This window comes from Bombus pyrosoma, linkage group LG15, assembly GCF_014825855.1.
Source record: "Bombus pyrosoma isolate SC7728 linkage group LG15, ASM1482585v1, whole genome shotgun sequence".
Classification (NCBI taxonomy): Eukaryota; Metazoa; Arthropoda; class Insecta; order Hymenoptera; family Apidae; genus Bombus; species Bombus pyrosoma.
Window position 1 is genome coordinate 3,875,938 of NC_057784.1, and position 15,273 is coordinate 3,891,210.

Sequence of the window (15,273 nt, forward strand, 5' to 3'; positions counted from 1 at the left end):
GAAGAAAACTGCGTAAGTCGATACATATTTATATGTACACCGTGTTCACCGTCTTACGAGATTTCTACACGTACGAGACGCGAGATACAAAGGGACAAGATATGATTAGAAGTATGGAGAGTGGAATTGTTGAACCGATTGAAAATAAGAGAGAAAGCCGTGCATTGTTCGTTTTATTGTACCTTCGATAAAATAGAATAAACTATTCCGTTATATTGGATCTGCGGATATGAGGCAAGAAATATACTAGCTTTTCCCAGCGAATATAATTCAGTGTTACCTGGAGACGTTGTTGGTCTATATGATTTCAAACATTTCGTTTCTTATCACATTTTCACATTTCCCTAACCAATGGCGTATTCACGTCGACGTACTTCTATCGGGTCACGCTATGATACAAAAGAAAAGGTTTTGTATACTGAAATCGAAGAAAACCGGGTGAAACAGAATATCTAAGTAAGGCGAAACCTTTAGAGCCCTCGGATTTCATCTCTTCCAGATGTAAGATTCCAATGATAAATGTTACACCAAAATGAATTCCAATTTGTTATTATTTCGTAGCAGAACGGTCAGAGAAATATGCGACTGGATTTTGATTGGGCAAAGTTTTTCGCAGAAAATCCCTCGTGACAACGATATCGAATCGGACAGCAACACGCCCAGTGAAAGACGCGTGTAGTCGCATGGCGCGGTAACAAAAGAGCGATACGAGACTCGGGACAAAACGCGAAAAGCCTTTGCAAAAAGGGAGACGAGAGGGCCGAACAACGGAGAACAACAACGAAACAGACGGAGAATTTATAGTGTTTGTAGATATAGCCGCAATACGCGTATTCCACGGTCGGTTACAATGCTACGATAGAGGCAACCGGCACCCGTACAGCCGATCACGTGTCTGGCTTGTACCGCAATCGGGCTCATTGTCTGCCGACAAGAGTGGCGTGGATACAAAGCATCAGAGCTGAGTTACTCGCTGCATGTAGCTAGGTAGCGAGCGCGTGCAGCCGTCATTGCGGTTCGATGCAACTAGACAATCTAGTGTAAATAGGGGTACGACGGCGCGGGTATGTTGTTACGTGCCGATCTCCTGTTGCAGATCCTCGAAATCATGAGGCAGATTCGATGATACGAAGCCGAGATTGAAATTGTCCAGCTAATACGATTACGGAACACTGCGTGAGGGCTGGCTAATAGCCGCGCGTCGATGCTCCGTGTGATGGACGCGATTGACTGTTTGAGTTTTAAGCCGATTGTCCGAAAACGATTCTTCCGTAATCTGACCATTCCGATTTCATGCCATCGTAACTGTGGAAATGGTAAAAGCAAAGATCGTGAACAGCAACAAATGACAGTTATTAGAAAATGTCAGCAGAGAATATTTTGGATTTATGATACTAGCGTCGCGACTCGAAATATCACCGACAACACGACACGTGATATTCGCAGCAAGAAGACAGAAGTCACGACTAGACGAATATTTATGCTCTTATGGGAAGTTTAAAGTTACGGAAAATGTACTGGAAAAGTTGCGTGTAAATAGAAGCCATCCAGGGCCATTCGCGCTGTTTCCTTGTAAATTAATGGGAACAGCCAAAGGCTTCTCGATAGGATCGCACATAAATCGATATTTGGTCGTGAGATAACTTTTTACGTCGCGGATGTTTTTGTGGCTGTCGTTGTTCATTAAATTCGAGGCACGAGGGGTTGACACCTCCTTTAAAACGCTTTCGATGTTAAAGTCTGAAAGAAAGGTTGTCGCTCTCGGCTACTTCGTCGCGTTACTACAACTTTCTTGTTAGCGAAGTTTGGAAATATACTGTCGTCGAGTGTCTTCAACGTGGCCACGTAGCGGTGCACCAACTTCGATCGAGAAAACTTCGCGACTGAGCTTCTCGCACTTTGGTCAAAGGTATCTGTCTATCGCGTCAAAGAAAATCTGACCGGAATACTCGTTAACGGGTCGCGCACGTTTCCTATTCGCTTGCTTCACAGAAAGTCAATCGCAAAACAAAACACAGACCGAACGTTCGTTTCGCTTGAAGATCATCCATCGTAAACGCTCGTGTAAGTACGTTTCGTTTAACTACGCAGACGGACGTGGAACAGGATTAACGTAGAATAGGATTTAAACGACGATCCAACAGATATCAAGCGAAGAGCATTTGTGACTCGTAAAACTTGTCGAATTCGTGCCCCGACTTGGTGAAACGTATATTACTATCTCTATAGTCTATTTTTTAATCGATTAGGAGGCTACACCTTCAGACGTTTAAGCATAAATAAAATTTGGGAATTTTTCTTATAAGTAGTTGCAAGATCTGTACGTCGAACTGGACTTGACATTCTATTTTACTCGATTTTTCCAATTTCTTCGTTCGCAAGTAGAATCCCATTTGAAAGCTTCGAGAAACTTAAAACGATACACAAACGTACAAGACCTATGTATCTTGTTAATGAGAAAGTCTTCGTGAAATAATAAGATAAATGAAAAGGACTTTCGTACGATATTCCACACCTCTGGAATATTAAAGAGACTGTTTAAAAGATTCCGATTTTTCGGTGCCTGCTTAATTGAAAAGTCTTTGTTAGACGAAAAGATAAAAGGAAAGCTTACGTGTGTCGCGAGTTTTTTCGCCAAGTACAAACGCGTTCTTTTGTAACCGGTAATCCTCCTTTTGTTCACTCGCTTCTCGTTTTTCCGTTTCAGTATAACATAAAGAAGCGAGAAGAAGTACAAGAAATGACCCAAGAAGAGCCGAATCCTTTGATGCGCAAGAAGAAGACGCCAGAGGAATTGGCTGCGGAGGCCGAGGCGGAAGACGAGGACGAGATTACAAGTATGTACACTAGTCAATTGCATTCGCTCATCACACTCGGTACACACGACCCTTCGCGAAGAGGTTGGCCAGGGAAACCATGGCCATGGAACGGGGTTAAGAACGAGAAGCTACAAATTCACGGTACACGTTCACCGAGTGCAGCTGCCTGACGAATTAATGCAGTGGCGCTCAGACACGGCAAGGGATGATCGATGAAGGGTTAACGAGCCTTGGCTAGAAATCAAACAACTGCAATCCTCCACTCGGTTTCTGAGTAAATTCGACAGAAGCCGGTCGCATGCCACGATTCTCGTTCAGTTTCACGGCAAAATCGATGTCTCGTAATTGAGAGAACTTGAAAAACTGCCAGCCAACTTTCAGCCGTGTAGTCATTCATTTGCGTTTTTCCATTCTTTTGTAACTAAACTGGGACACTGTAGCGTACGCATACTCATTTATACACCGGGGCTGAATAAAATACAGGGAATATTGGAAATCGTGGTACAATGCCAAGAGGGTAGCTCGTGAAACTGTACACCCTCGCGCTATCAAAAATTTTACGATAATTATTGTATCTGTTTCGCGATTGGACAAATGTAAATGATAGTAAAACGATGCGATGGAGTATTCGTATAACGAAAGTAAGAAGTAACTGACGTACAGTTGCGGATGAAAGAAAGTTTAAAAACGATACACCGTGAATTATAGAAACTTTTGTACTAAAGATTTTTTTATCGTATTGATAATAGGTAAATTTGTCCTATGATATACATATTGTACTTATTCGTTGTTCTTTTATGGTGTCGTTCCATATTTCTATATTTTATAAACTTTCTTCTATTCTCGGCTGTATGAAACGAAAAACTGCAAGCTAACGTAAAGTCTATAATTCATATGCAATACTCAAATTTTATTAAACATAAAAAGTGTATCCACGAAACGTAAAGCGGCAGACTTTGAAATTCTACTCACGAACTATGAATAAGATAGAGAGATTCGTCGTCTGATTCAACGATATGAGTATACTTCTAGCGTAAAGTGAAATCGTTTACAACTTGAAAGACAAGCCTGGAACGACATCTTCGTGCATGAATTCTTTTCATCGCTTTCATTGATATCTAGAACGAATCCTACAAATATCCGCCACGTATTTTTCGGACGCGCTATATATACAATATAATACATGAACGTTCGTTTGTTCCAGAAATCAAGAACGTGTTCGACACGCATATACAAGAGTTCAAAGCGCAAGTACTGGAAGGTAAATGCGACCTCCAATAAGCCTACCTACACCCTTGAAGCGGTCGGTAAGGAGGGTGGTGCATCATGTGCTACCAGAGCCGCATCCGCCTCTCAGCCCCTACGACATCACGAGGAAGAGAACGAGCGAGATCTGACGTGTCATTGGAGAAGCGAAAGGAAAGAGCGATACGAGAACTCGCTACCAGCGTCGTCGTCGTTGCCGTCGTAATCGTCGTCGTCGTGTTGTTCGAGCGTAGATCGATTCGGAATTCGAATTGGCCAGTCGTCCCTTAGAGAGCGTCGAGAGAAGCGACAATCGCTCGAGACACCGCAACCAACGCCCATCGCCCGTCCTCGGTCCTCCAACGACCCATCGAATTAGATTTTCTACGAGGGTACGCGCGGAACTATCTTCCGAAACGAGCGCATCGACCAAACAAGAGAAGAGTTACGAGCTTCGATCAACATTGCCATCGTGTGAGAAGGACGTGTCATCGTTGAGAACGAGTGGATGGAACGAGACGAATTCGACGGATTAAATAAGAGAGATCATCGTCGATAGCGTTGTTAATTGACTCGAGTGATCTTGGAAATTGAAGGCAGGGGAAGAAGGAAGCCGAGAAGATCTAGAGATTCGAAGCTCGGCGAGGATCTAGGATGTCGATGGTGGAGCGACGAATCCAGATCAATTTCACAATCGACACAACCGGAGAAGATCTACTAGAGACATTACGCATGAAAATTCATAGGGAAAAGAAACGAGGAAGACGATGTTAAACGAGGACGATGACGGGATAAAGAAAACTGCGGCAGACGTGAGAACGTAGGAAGTATGAGATCGGCGAGAGTTCGTTTACGCCTTACGATTCGAAGAAGGAAGAAGGACAGAGACGATCGAAGTTAAGAAAAGAAGAAAATGCAAAGTATAAGATCCGTGAGAATTCGTATATGCGTTACGATTCGAAGAAAGAAAATGAAATATCGGAAAGAAATCTCGGCAAGAAATAAGACGGGACGTAAAAAACAGAGAGAGAGAGAGAGAGAGGGAGAGAAAGGAAAATGATTGGATCGATCAAAGTCTCTTCGGATATCGCACGAATATCATGGCGTAAATGAGACGTGAGCAGTCGAAGGGCGCGTGCATATAAATATACCTATATATATATATAAATATAAATAAAGAAATATATTATATATATATAAATAAGAAAAATGAAAGAAGTAAAAAAAAAGACATAAAAACTTAGTACCTAAGTTTCTAGCGAATTTTTCGAATAGTGGTAAAAAAAAAAAAGATGAAATTACCGGTAGCAGAGTTACGTAGTCACTAGTTCGTTCAACGGCTGTTCAATAACAAGGAGATCAGAAAGGAGGGAGTCATTATTATTATTCGAGTTATGAATTATTCTCATAGTTTATTACCGCGGTCATTGTTCTTATTATTGTTGCCATTAAATGTTTATATTTAGAAACAAGTTAAGACAAGGATCGAGGGCCACGAGAAACTAGAGTCAAGAGACCAAGAGCTGAACGCAAGACGGAGATGGATTGCTGAGAGAGAGAGAGAGAGAGAAACGAAGAGAAAAAAAAATTAACACAGGAAACGAGTAATGAGAAAAAACAAGTGTAACCGGCGGCCCTTGCTCTCCCTTCCGTCCAAATTCGAATTTTTTCCGATTACCTCTCGGCGATATAGCTCGATCGCGATCGATCCGTAGTGAAACGCGTAACACCTGAGCGATTCTTAGGGACACTTAGTTAGGGGACACATTGCCGACAAAAGTGACGAAAAAATATAAAGTGGTTATTAGACCAAAAAAAAGAAAAAAAAAAAGAAAAAACGGAAAAAATCGACAAAACGAGAAAACATTTTAAATGCGCGCTTCGTTAAGAATAGCTCGACGAATCGAGCAGCACTGACTCTCGCGTTTAAATGCAAACAAATAAGAAAAAAAGAAAAAAAAAGTACTAAAGAAATGCCTTTCTTTCACGTTTATACGGTGCGTTTCTATCGAGTGTAATTATATAGTAGGTTAATTGTTAGAGAAAGGAAGAGAAAACTGATTTATATGTTCGCTCGTGAACGATCTTAGAACAGGATAGAGAAGTGTCGCGATTCGACGATCGAGACTGTTCTTAGCAAGGAGTTTTCAGGTGTTACCGCCGGAAACGTTCGAGCAAAGTAGCCATTGTTTCATCCTTTCTCGAAGCGGTTCACCGGTCTTTCATCGTGCTTGTTCGTCCGCGACAAACACGTTGTGCATGATGGACGACGCGTAAACGATGATGGACGGGATGGACAGAGCATCGACTGCCGGCAAGTAACGCGAGCCTTATACATATACAGAATTAACAAGAAACTAAAAAATGCTCACGCACGATACCATTGCGATATACTTAGAGACTAATTGGAAACAGGGGGATGAAAGGTATGAAGGAAACATTTCGTTGAGCAAGCAAACGTTTCCTATTCCTTCGATCGGAGGATCTACGTTTAATGAAGAGACTGAGAAGATAACTCTGTTTAAATTAAAATGTATCTTGTAACATAGATTCTTGCGTATATGTCGTAAAACGTTCTGAGTTGGTATATGTATAGGGCGGATAATGCCAGACGAAGCTGCGACGGAGAATGAAAGCACGAAGAGGAAGAACGTGCCATTTAACGCGTGATGTGGTTTTTTGTATGAGTGACGAGATGATACGAAAGTGTACTTTTTTTTATGTTCGATATCGTTCCTCGTTCTGGTACCGATCTATATATTCTTATACATCTTCTTCTTATCTATCGAGTCTTCTCAAAATCTCTCAATTGATTCTGACTCTGAAGCAACGGCTATCCTCTGATTTCTTTGCGACTTCGCGATATATTCTCCTAACACGCGCTCTATCATACTTGATCACTCGGATTAGGAAAACATTTCTCGACGATATGCCGCAATACACGCGAAGAAAGATCTATCGGGTGTCGGGAAAAAAAAAGAACTCCAATTGCTCGGACGAAGAGAAATTAGAAAGAAGCAGATGAAGCAGGATCCGACGGGAGAAGAGAAAAGATTGGAAAAAGCTTTCCTCGTCTCATCGAGATAAGTGTGTTACATTTAGGACCGCGTCCCAGTTGAAAAAGAACAGGCAACTTAAACGTCAGTCGAAAATGAGAAGTCGGAAGGCCTTCTGTCCAAACGTTTTGCTATAGAGACGAACGCATGTCAGCTTTCTATGTGCACTCTGCTGTTTCTCGATGTATAAACGTAACGCGACTCTTCTAGTCGACGATTATCAGTCGTTCCGCAAGCACGTTCACGGATCTTTCCCGTTTGCCAAACTCCGCGACGTAAATTCGACCATCGAAAAGGCCAGCACGCCAGCCTTAACTTTGCCAGAAACTTTCCTCGAAATTCGATAATATCGTCGATACTTTTTCGAACTTTGAATCTCGGGTGAATGTGAGCAAAGAATAATTTACGATATTAAAAATTTCCAAACTTTTAACGATTTGCTATTTTATCGGTAGTGTCGTTATCGATTTTCCTCGAACCAAGCGATTTCTCGATCGCTAAATTCTTCAAACGAGCACGAAAGAAGTAAGATGTCGCGCCGGGAAGAAATTCAACGAACGGCTTCCTTGCTCGCTGTCCGAACTTTTGGAAAACCGCCGCGCGCTCCGCTACTTTCTCCTGTCTCAATGTCGTAAAATACCTCTTGGCAGCTGTTCGTCCGCGAAAAACAAACCGACAACTTTTCCAATGTTTCCAGTGTTCGGCTGTATATCCCTTCGACCAGAATTGCGAATAAAGTTTCAGCGGAGACTTAAGGCTGGCGCGATCGAGCACACAGATTCGATTTTATGCCTTCCTTTGTTCTTCTTTTTTCTTCTCTCTTTCCCTTTACCTTAATCGTTTTCAATAAAAAGAATGACCGAGGAGACGTTATATCGATCGCGTCTTTTTGCGAAGCCACGGCGAATTTTAATCGTCGGACGCGGCGGAACGAGACAACTGAGAAAAGAACGCGAAGCGGACGGGACGTGCTTCGAATCTGAATCTACTTGACGTGTAGTCTCTCTCGTGTCTCAACGTGCATGCTACTTGCCTCTCTCTTGTCTGTCGATGTCAATGTCGATGTCGTTGGTTGGATCTTCTCTTATCACGCGTGAGATCTTCGAGGATCACTCGACCAAAGATAGAGTTCAAACTAGAACGTGTATTTTGCTACCTGAGCCGAACGCTGACGAAGAAAGTACAGAAGATTATAGTGCGACATATCGCGATGATTTTCGAAGATCCGCAGACTCGCATTCTTTCTCTCTGTAAACGATCGATCCACTAGATGGAAACGCTTTAAAAGTACCTAGAACGATTTTACTCTAATCCTCCTTGTTCCTTCAAATTGCGCCCATTTCCTGCGCGTCCAGGCATCCTGAACCGACCGAATTCAACAGAAATAATAACCTGTCTCGCATATTCTAATCCTTCTGCGCGATCTACTCGATATACACTTGAAGTCAATTACTCAATTATTAACCCAAAGATGTATACATTATATTATCTATATTTATTCTAGAGAATATATGCTCGTACGTTCTTTTCTTTTTTTTTTTCCTTTTTCTTTTGGCGAATTTTCGATACGAACGTGAACACACCAAGTTAAATAACCAGTCGATGGAAAGCACGATTTCGGTGTAGAAGAAGACGAGTTTCAGCGTAGCTCGAAGCGAAATGTTTTTAGAGACAGACCGTTCTTATGATTACGATTAACAGGAGAAAAAATAATTAATTGGACATCAAATTAGCCAGACAACTTCGAACGACAGCAGTGTATAGCTCATAGACTGTTTTCCTATTCCCCACGCTCTCTTTAACTATTTCTGTACCTCCCTCCCTCTCTCTTTCTCTCTTGCTCTTACTATTTTGCTGTCATCTTCTGATCGTAACAAGTTTTCTCTCCGCCTGTCGTCTTATAGCCCCTTTGCTCGATGTATCTCCTACGCTACGCTCGATTGTTCTCTTTGAAGTCACGACTACTTAATGCATGTGTCACGTAAAAACGAACGAATAAAACGAATACAAAAAAAAAGAACATAATATCTTACTGTCGTAACCGTTACTGTTGATTAATGTCGTGTGTCGTTGTTGTTTCTCGATGTGATCAACATAAAACGTTGTTCGATGTACTGTCTAGTCAATGTTGACGCTCTAGTCTCAATAGTTCGTCTTTTTTCCTTTCTTCTGTCTTATACATACATATTGCGTTACATGTTGTTCAAGCTTTCTGTGTAAGATTCAACGATCGATTAAAAGCTTTCTGTGCCATTTAATTCGATGTAGTTTAATTTGAGCGTAAGCAATGCTTAGCAAAGATAATTTTTTGTTCGGTTGGCGTGCGTGAAATGGCTGATTTCATAGATAGCTAGGACTAAAACTATCGTTAAATAATTTTGACGTTTATATATGATTCATATGATACGTTATATTTATATGATATATCATACGTGACATTTGTTATTCAATTTTAAATTTCACGCTAATTAAACGCAACGTGATACTCTGTCGAAGACGGATCATGTGTCAAATCGAATCACGAAGTAACATCGAATTCGAGTGCGTTCTTTGTAAAACTTTTTGCCATATTTAAATTGCCATAATCTTAGCTTCCTTTGACATTGACTACGTTTAATCGTAATATGATTAATATTATTTTCAATCGGTTAAGAAATCCGCCATTTTACTTGAAACGACTTAGCGTAAGTTCCTATGAAACTTTCAATTTATATTTCAAACTTTCGTTTGCGAGAGATCTTCGCGTATTCTTGTATTCGATAATCCGTGAAATTTAGTTCAGGCCATTTACCGACGATTTTTCACCAGCGTAAACGTTCATCCACCAGTTGTCGCGTGTATGCGTGCAAAACACGAACACAAGTTGTTGAAACGCGACAGACGAAAAAGTGCAGTTCCCCTCGAAAGTCGAAATGTTCGACTGTGTTCGAAACCAACGAGACAAGAGTAATCCGGTGATATGCCAAGACATAATCTACGCGTGACAATCTTCTGTGATTCTCGCTATATGGAAGGAAAAATAACGCGGTCCGAGAAATAAAAAGGAAGTAAGAACAGAGAATGGATTTTCAGAGAAATGGAAAATGTATCAGTCGCGTGAATACTCTCCAGACTTTCTCTTGTTCTTTGATTCTTTTCATCTTTTCCATTGGTACGGAACTGTTGATCCTCGATCTCCTTAATTCCCTTTAACGAGTGTTTTTCCACTTCCACTTTGCACACGCACCTAACATCGCACGATTCTAGGCGATTTATCGCTCTATCCTTCGCATCCTTTACCTGAAGCCACCCTAAGCCTGTAAGCGGCACGTGGCAAGTGATATAAACGAATACTTAAATCTACTTAATTCGTGTTTCATAGACGACCGTAATCGTGAAGATAAAAAAAAAAAATGAACAAAGGATTGAATAAAAAAAAGAAAAAAACAGAGAATCTAGCGACTCGTGTCTGTTTTCGACGTGACACCCTCGAACGTAGCGTTCTATCAAAGAGACGGATGAGCCAACGAAAGTTGCTGGTAATTGACGATCTCGGTAAATCTGACTGTAATTAGAAAGTATAATATCGTAGTACTCGCTAGCAAAGTACAATTGATCCGTCGAAACGAGACACGCGTGCAATTATTATGTAAAAGATAGTTGACGAACCTTTCTTAGGTACTTAATTATCGGGCGAATGTTTCAAGCAGGACAAACCGAAGAAATCAGAAAGAATGTAACGCGTTAGGTACGATATGCGCCGAAACGTTTAAGATTATACGACAAATGTAACGTTCTTTTCTTCATGTACATAGTCTCGCGTATAACCTAGACCTGCGTTTAGTATAACCGAGAAAGTTTTTGTGATGGTTTCGTTCTACGTAACCGCGTCAAGCGAAAAGGATGAACGGAAGACGAGATGTCTCCTGGAAGCTCGGGACACCGTTCGTGTCCCAATTTTCAAATCCGAGCGTCCGATTTTTGCTCGAGCCAGGGAAATCCGTAAGGAACCAAAAGGGTGAGCACGGAAGGTGTCCCGAAGTTCGAGGACGGAGGAGATTAATACCGGCGTAACTCGCGAGGAAGAACCGACTTAACTTATTCAGAGACAACGACACAACGCATTATAAAGTAATAATGATAACTTATCGTTAAATCAACGTACTATTGTTATGATCTCTTACATTATGATGATGATCTCGACGACGAGACGATTGCATAATGTAAAACGCGTTCGCACGTGTGTTTTTTCAATGCGTTCACAAGAAACAAAGTACGAACTAACGTTGTAAAACGGTAAATGTTAGACGATAAGCGAGAGAAAATACCGTTCAAACACACGTAACATCTACACACGGAGAAACGTTCGAAAAGAAATAAAAAGAGGTAAATAAATAAAGCTAAATAGAAGGTAAAACAGGAGAAAATCACGATGTTAAGTAAGTAGTCGTTAGCTTTGTATACAAGGGAGTGCAGAACAAAGACGAAGACGACGTTAAAGGGAAAGAGAAAGGGAGAGCTTCGATAATTGGAGAGTCCCGAGGCGAAAAGATACACACGAAAAACGGTACTTTTCAGCAGCTGCCATTCGACGAGAGGTTCGTGTACCACCATCTTCGAGCGGACTTGTGCGATTTTTTGGATAGAGATTCCGTGAACACGGTACTTACTGGCTGTCGCTCGATCCTGGAAAACTCGATTATGTTGCACGCTAATCGCAAAAGGATGATTTCGTCGCACAGAACATTCTCTCGCGACATTCTCTCCGACGCTAAATCCAATTTACTTTACACAGATGCTATAAATTCTTGTTGGCAAAAAATTTCAAACCGTTTCCATGTTATCGGCGACGAGCGTGTGAATAATTTAGACAAAGCGACTCCCGACTCAAATTGAATGTTGGTGTCGCTCGAGACCTAAGGTCGTTTGAAATCTCCTTTAGAAATGGAAATAAAAATGCGAATCGGCTAACTCGCTCCAGGAACGAGCGCACGATCCAAAAACAAAGGGGGCTGCAATACACGCGTATTCTATTTTTCGATCGTTATTCCCGGCGATTCGAGTAACAGCTTGTTTGACCGTGTTGCGACATCGCGACGTGTACGTAGATCACACCTGTACCGTGCCCGGTATCTTCGTAAATTCGTTGAATCGAGAAGCAATACTATAGATGCCTATAATTACTAATGTTATACGTTTCTTACAACAACAAAATAAAAAAAAAAGAAAGTTGAAAAAGGATTAGAGAAAAACTCGCGTACACATGCACATCAGACACTGTATATGTATTTAAGGATCAGAGTTACACAAGCACACCGCGCGATAACGAAACGAAAGGGAAGGGAACATCGATGCCCATCTCGTCGATGTTTCTTCGTACGATCGGCGCGAAAAAATAGAAAAAAATGAAAAAAATACAAAAAAATAAAAAAGATATGAAAATATGTTACTCTCAACCTTGAACTCGAAACTCTGTAATTGCGACGCGTACGTTCACACATCGATCTCTGTGTAATTTTATATTTCGACGTTCGAAGATGCGAAGCACTTTTAGCTGCATGCAACGACCAATAATTATCGTAATCGTTAATCGTGTAGAGCTGCACCGAAAATAGAGGAACGATTTAAAAGGAAGGGTTAAACGTGGAGGAAAGAAGGGAATAAAATGAGGAGAAAACTGAAAGGAAGGAGAAGGGCATATGGAGTCGTTCGAAATGCCCAAAAATCGCACGAAGCTTGCTCGGCAGATAAGAAAAGCGGGTTCGCGGAGAACGTACGATGAAGTATAGCATCGAAGAGGGGAATAGTAAAAGATCTCTTGTATGAGTTATAGAACGCTTAGTGGCTGAATCGCTGGAACACGAATGGATTGATTGTTAAGAATGAAATATTAATGTAACATGCGAAGAAGAGAATAAGTAACGCCGGATGGTGGATGATGATGATGATAATATTATATATTGTTGTTAGATCATGTATAATATATATACACATAAACATTGATATAAAAATAAAGTAATCTAGATATTAAGCGACCACTTATTCACACGTTACATAAACACATACGTACACGTACCCTGTGCACATGAAAGTTAACCGTTTATTTAGCGAATTAAACGACTACGCAAAAAAAAAACGCAAGAAGATTCTTTTTAAATCGTTTCTTTTGCCATTTCGAAATTACCGTTTCGGCATTTTATTCCCTGTGTGATAATCGAAATCTTTTTTTTTCACCACGGAGATTTCCTCGAAGACTAACGTACAGTACCGAATAATTATTCGAACGATACATCCTTCGTGTTTCGTTTAATTTCAATTACGAGCGCTAAATATAACGAGCGTTTCTTTATTTCTATCTACGATTATTTCTAGAAACGTTGAACGCTATTCCATATTATACTATTGACTAAAAATTGTGCGTTAGATTTAAGTTGTTCAAGAAACTTTAAACTCCAAAAAGATTTAAATTGTTAAATATCGACTTGAAATTGGAAACTTCAAAATTAAATTGACAAACTTTTATTCGAATTCTTAAATTAAAGAAAAATTAGAATTATTCCTCTAACTAATAATTCGAACATTTATGACGGATAACGTACATACACGGAAAATCGATCTCGGAGATTGATGCGTAGCCGTGTGAAATTTTCAAATAGGTAAAACGTTTGCCCGTGCCAAATAAAAGGTTAATAGAGGTGCGAATACAGATCACAGGCACCGTTCACACACATGCAGGAACACGACACGACAGGACACACGATTTCGTAGCTGTACCCGTGAGCATCCCCCGTCAAACCAATCCCTGGGCATGGTCTCGGCTCTTGGTTACGCGTAAAAAATGCATAGAGTCCTATACTCTCTATTCGTCCCTCCTCTTGACCCTTGAAACTACGGCAGAAGAAAAGAAAGCGAGTCGAGGCTTCTTTAGGTCGCGTCACTCGTCCCTCTTTCTTCTCGATAGAAAGGAAAGAAAATTTCAAGTATCAAATAGGAGGCGACAGCCACGAATCAGAGTCGAAAGCTTGTACGAAACGAGAAACGAAGCGGGGATAAAATCAAAAATGAGAAAAGAGATGGATAATCGAGCTTTCCTCTTCCTACGTTGTACGAGAGATTCACGGCGTTTCTTTTGGCTTTCACGGCGGAAGAGATGAAACACAAATTGCGAGAAAAACAAACGAGGATTAAGAAAAAGAAAAAAAAGTAAAAAAAAAAAATGATAAAGCATGAAGACGATTTTTAGGGGCGCGCCTCGTCGTTATAGCTCTTAATACGATAGTAATATTACGAGTAATAAACAAAAGTGAATTAATCAGAATATGCGTTTATGTTATTTAGTTCTAAAAAAAATGAAAAAATGTAATAAAAGTCAATCGTGTTACCAATCCGATCGTCTATTTATTTATTGATCTACCTTTATCAACAACATCTTTCCTTACAAAGCATTACAAAACTTGGAGAAATTTTTTAGAAACATGTTATGTGTCTCGCGTGAAAGATTTTTTAGAAATTTTATTAGATCCCCATCGTCATTGTTAATCCATCGTTAAGCATCGTTGAATACTGTCGCGAATTACTTGCACAGGAATTACGGTTCCTAATCATCGAATTAGAATCAAACCCAAATTTTTAACGTTTTACGGTTTTTAATTAAATTAAGAGTATTTATGTTCATAAATATTTATATGTAGATCTATTGATGTACAGTGGCAAAAGCATTTCAATACTTAATACAGAACATTGTATAGTAACTGCAAACTTATCCTGCCTATCAATGAGCAAAACGGTGATTAGCAAGCCGGTTGCGACGATTATTATCTCGTAACTTGCACGTACATTTTCGAATCGATTTCTTTCAACGGTATAATCGCGACAATCCTATTACGTATCACAGCACAGCAACAGTGAAGTTTCAAAATATGTTATGCAATACACGTAAAAGTTTCCTACGAAGAGCGTTCAAACACTTTCATGAGCGTATATTACGCTTTAAAACGCTCAGTTCCATTTATCACGATGACGTAGGAATTTCAACAATCAACCGGTGCATTCCGCTGTGCGTGCAGTTCGCGCTACTCCCAATTTCTTTTTACACAATTCGTAGCGATTTCGAAAGCGTTCAAACGTGCTACTTGTCAATCGATGCCATTTATTATTTTCCAAACAATCGTTCT

General features: G+C 40.5%; 1 protein-coding gene across 4 annotated transcripts in view; it reads left to right on the plus strand.

Moving 5' to 3' along the window:
- The window catches only part of LOC122575742 (complexin), a 322,428-nt gene extending 307,944 nt beyond the window's left edge, over positions 1-14,484 (plus strand). For all 4 annotated transcript variants that reach the window (XM_043745112.1, XM_043745113.1, XM_043745114.1 and 1 more), the window contains 2 exons: positions 2,708-2,837; positions 4,024-14,484. In XM_043745112.1, coding sequence (XP_043601047.1) covers positions 2,708-2,837; positions 4,024-4,100 — 207 coding nt within the window. In that variant the 3' untranslated portion in view covers positions 4,101-14,484. The remainder of the gene's footprint in view (positions 1-2,707; positions 2,838-4,023) is intronic.
- The last annotated feature ends 789 nt before the right edge of the window (positions 14,485-15,273 follow it).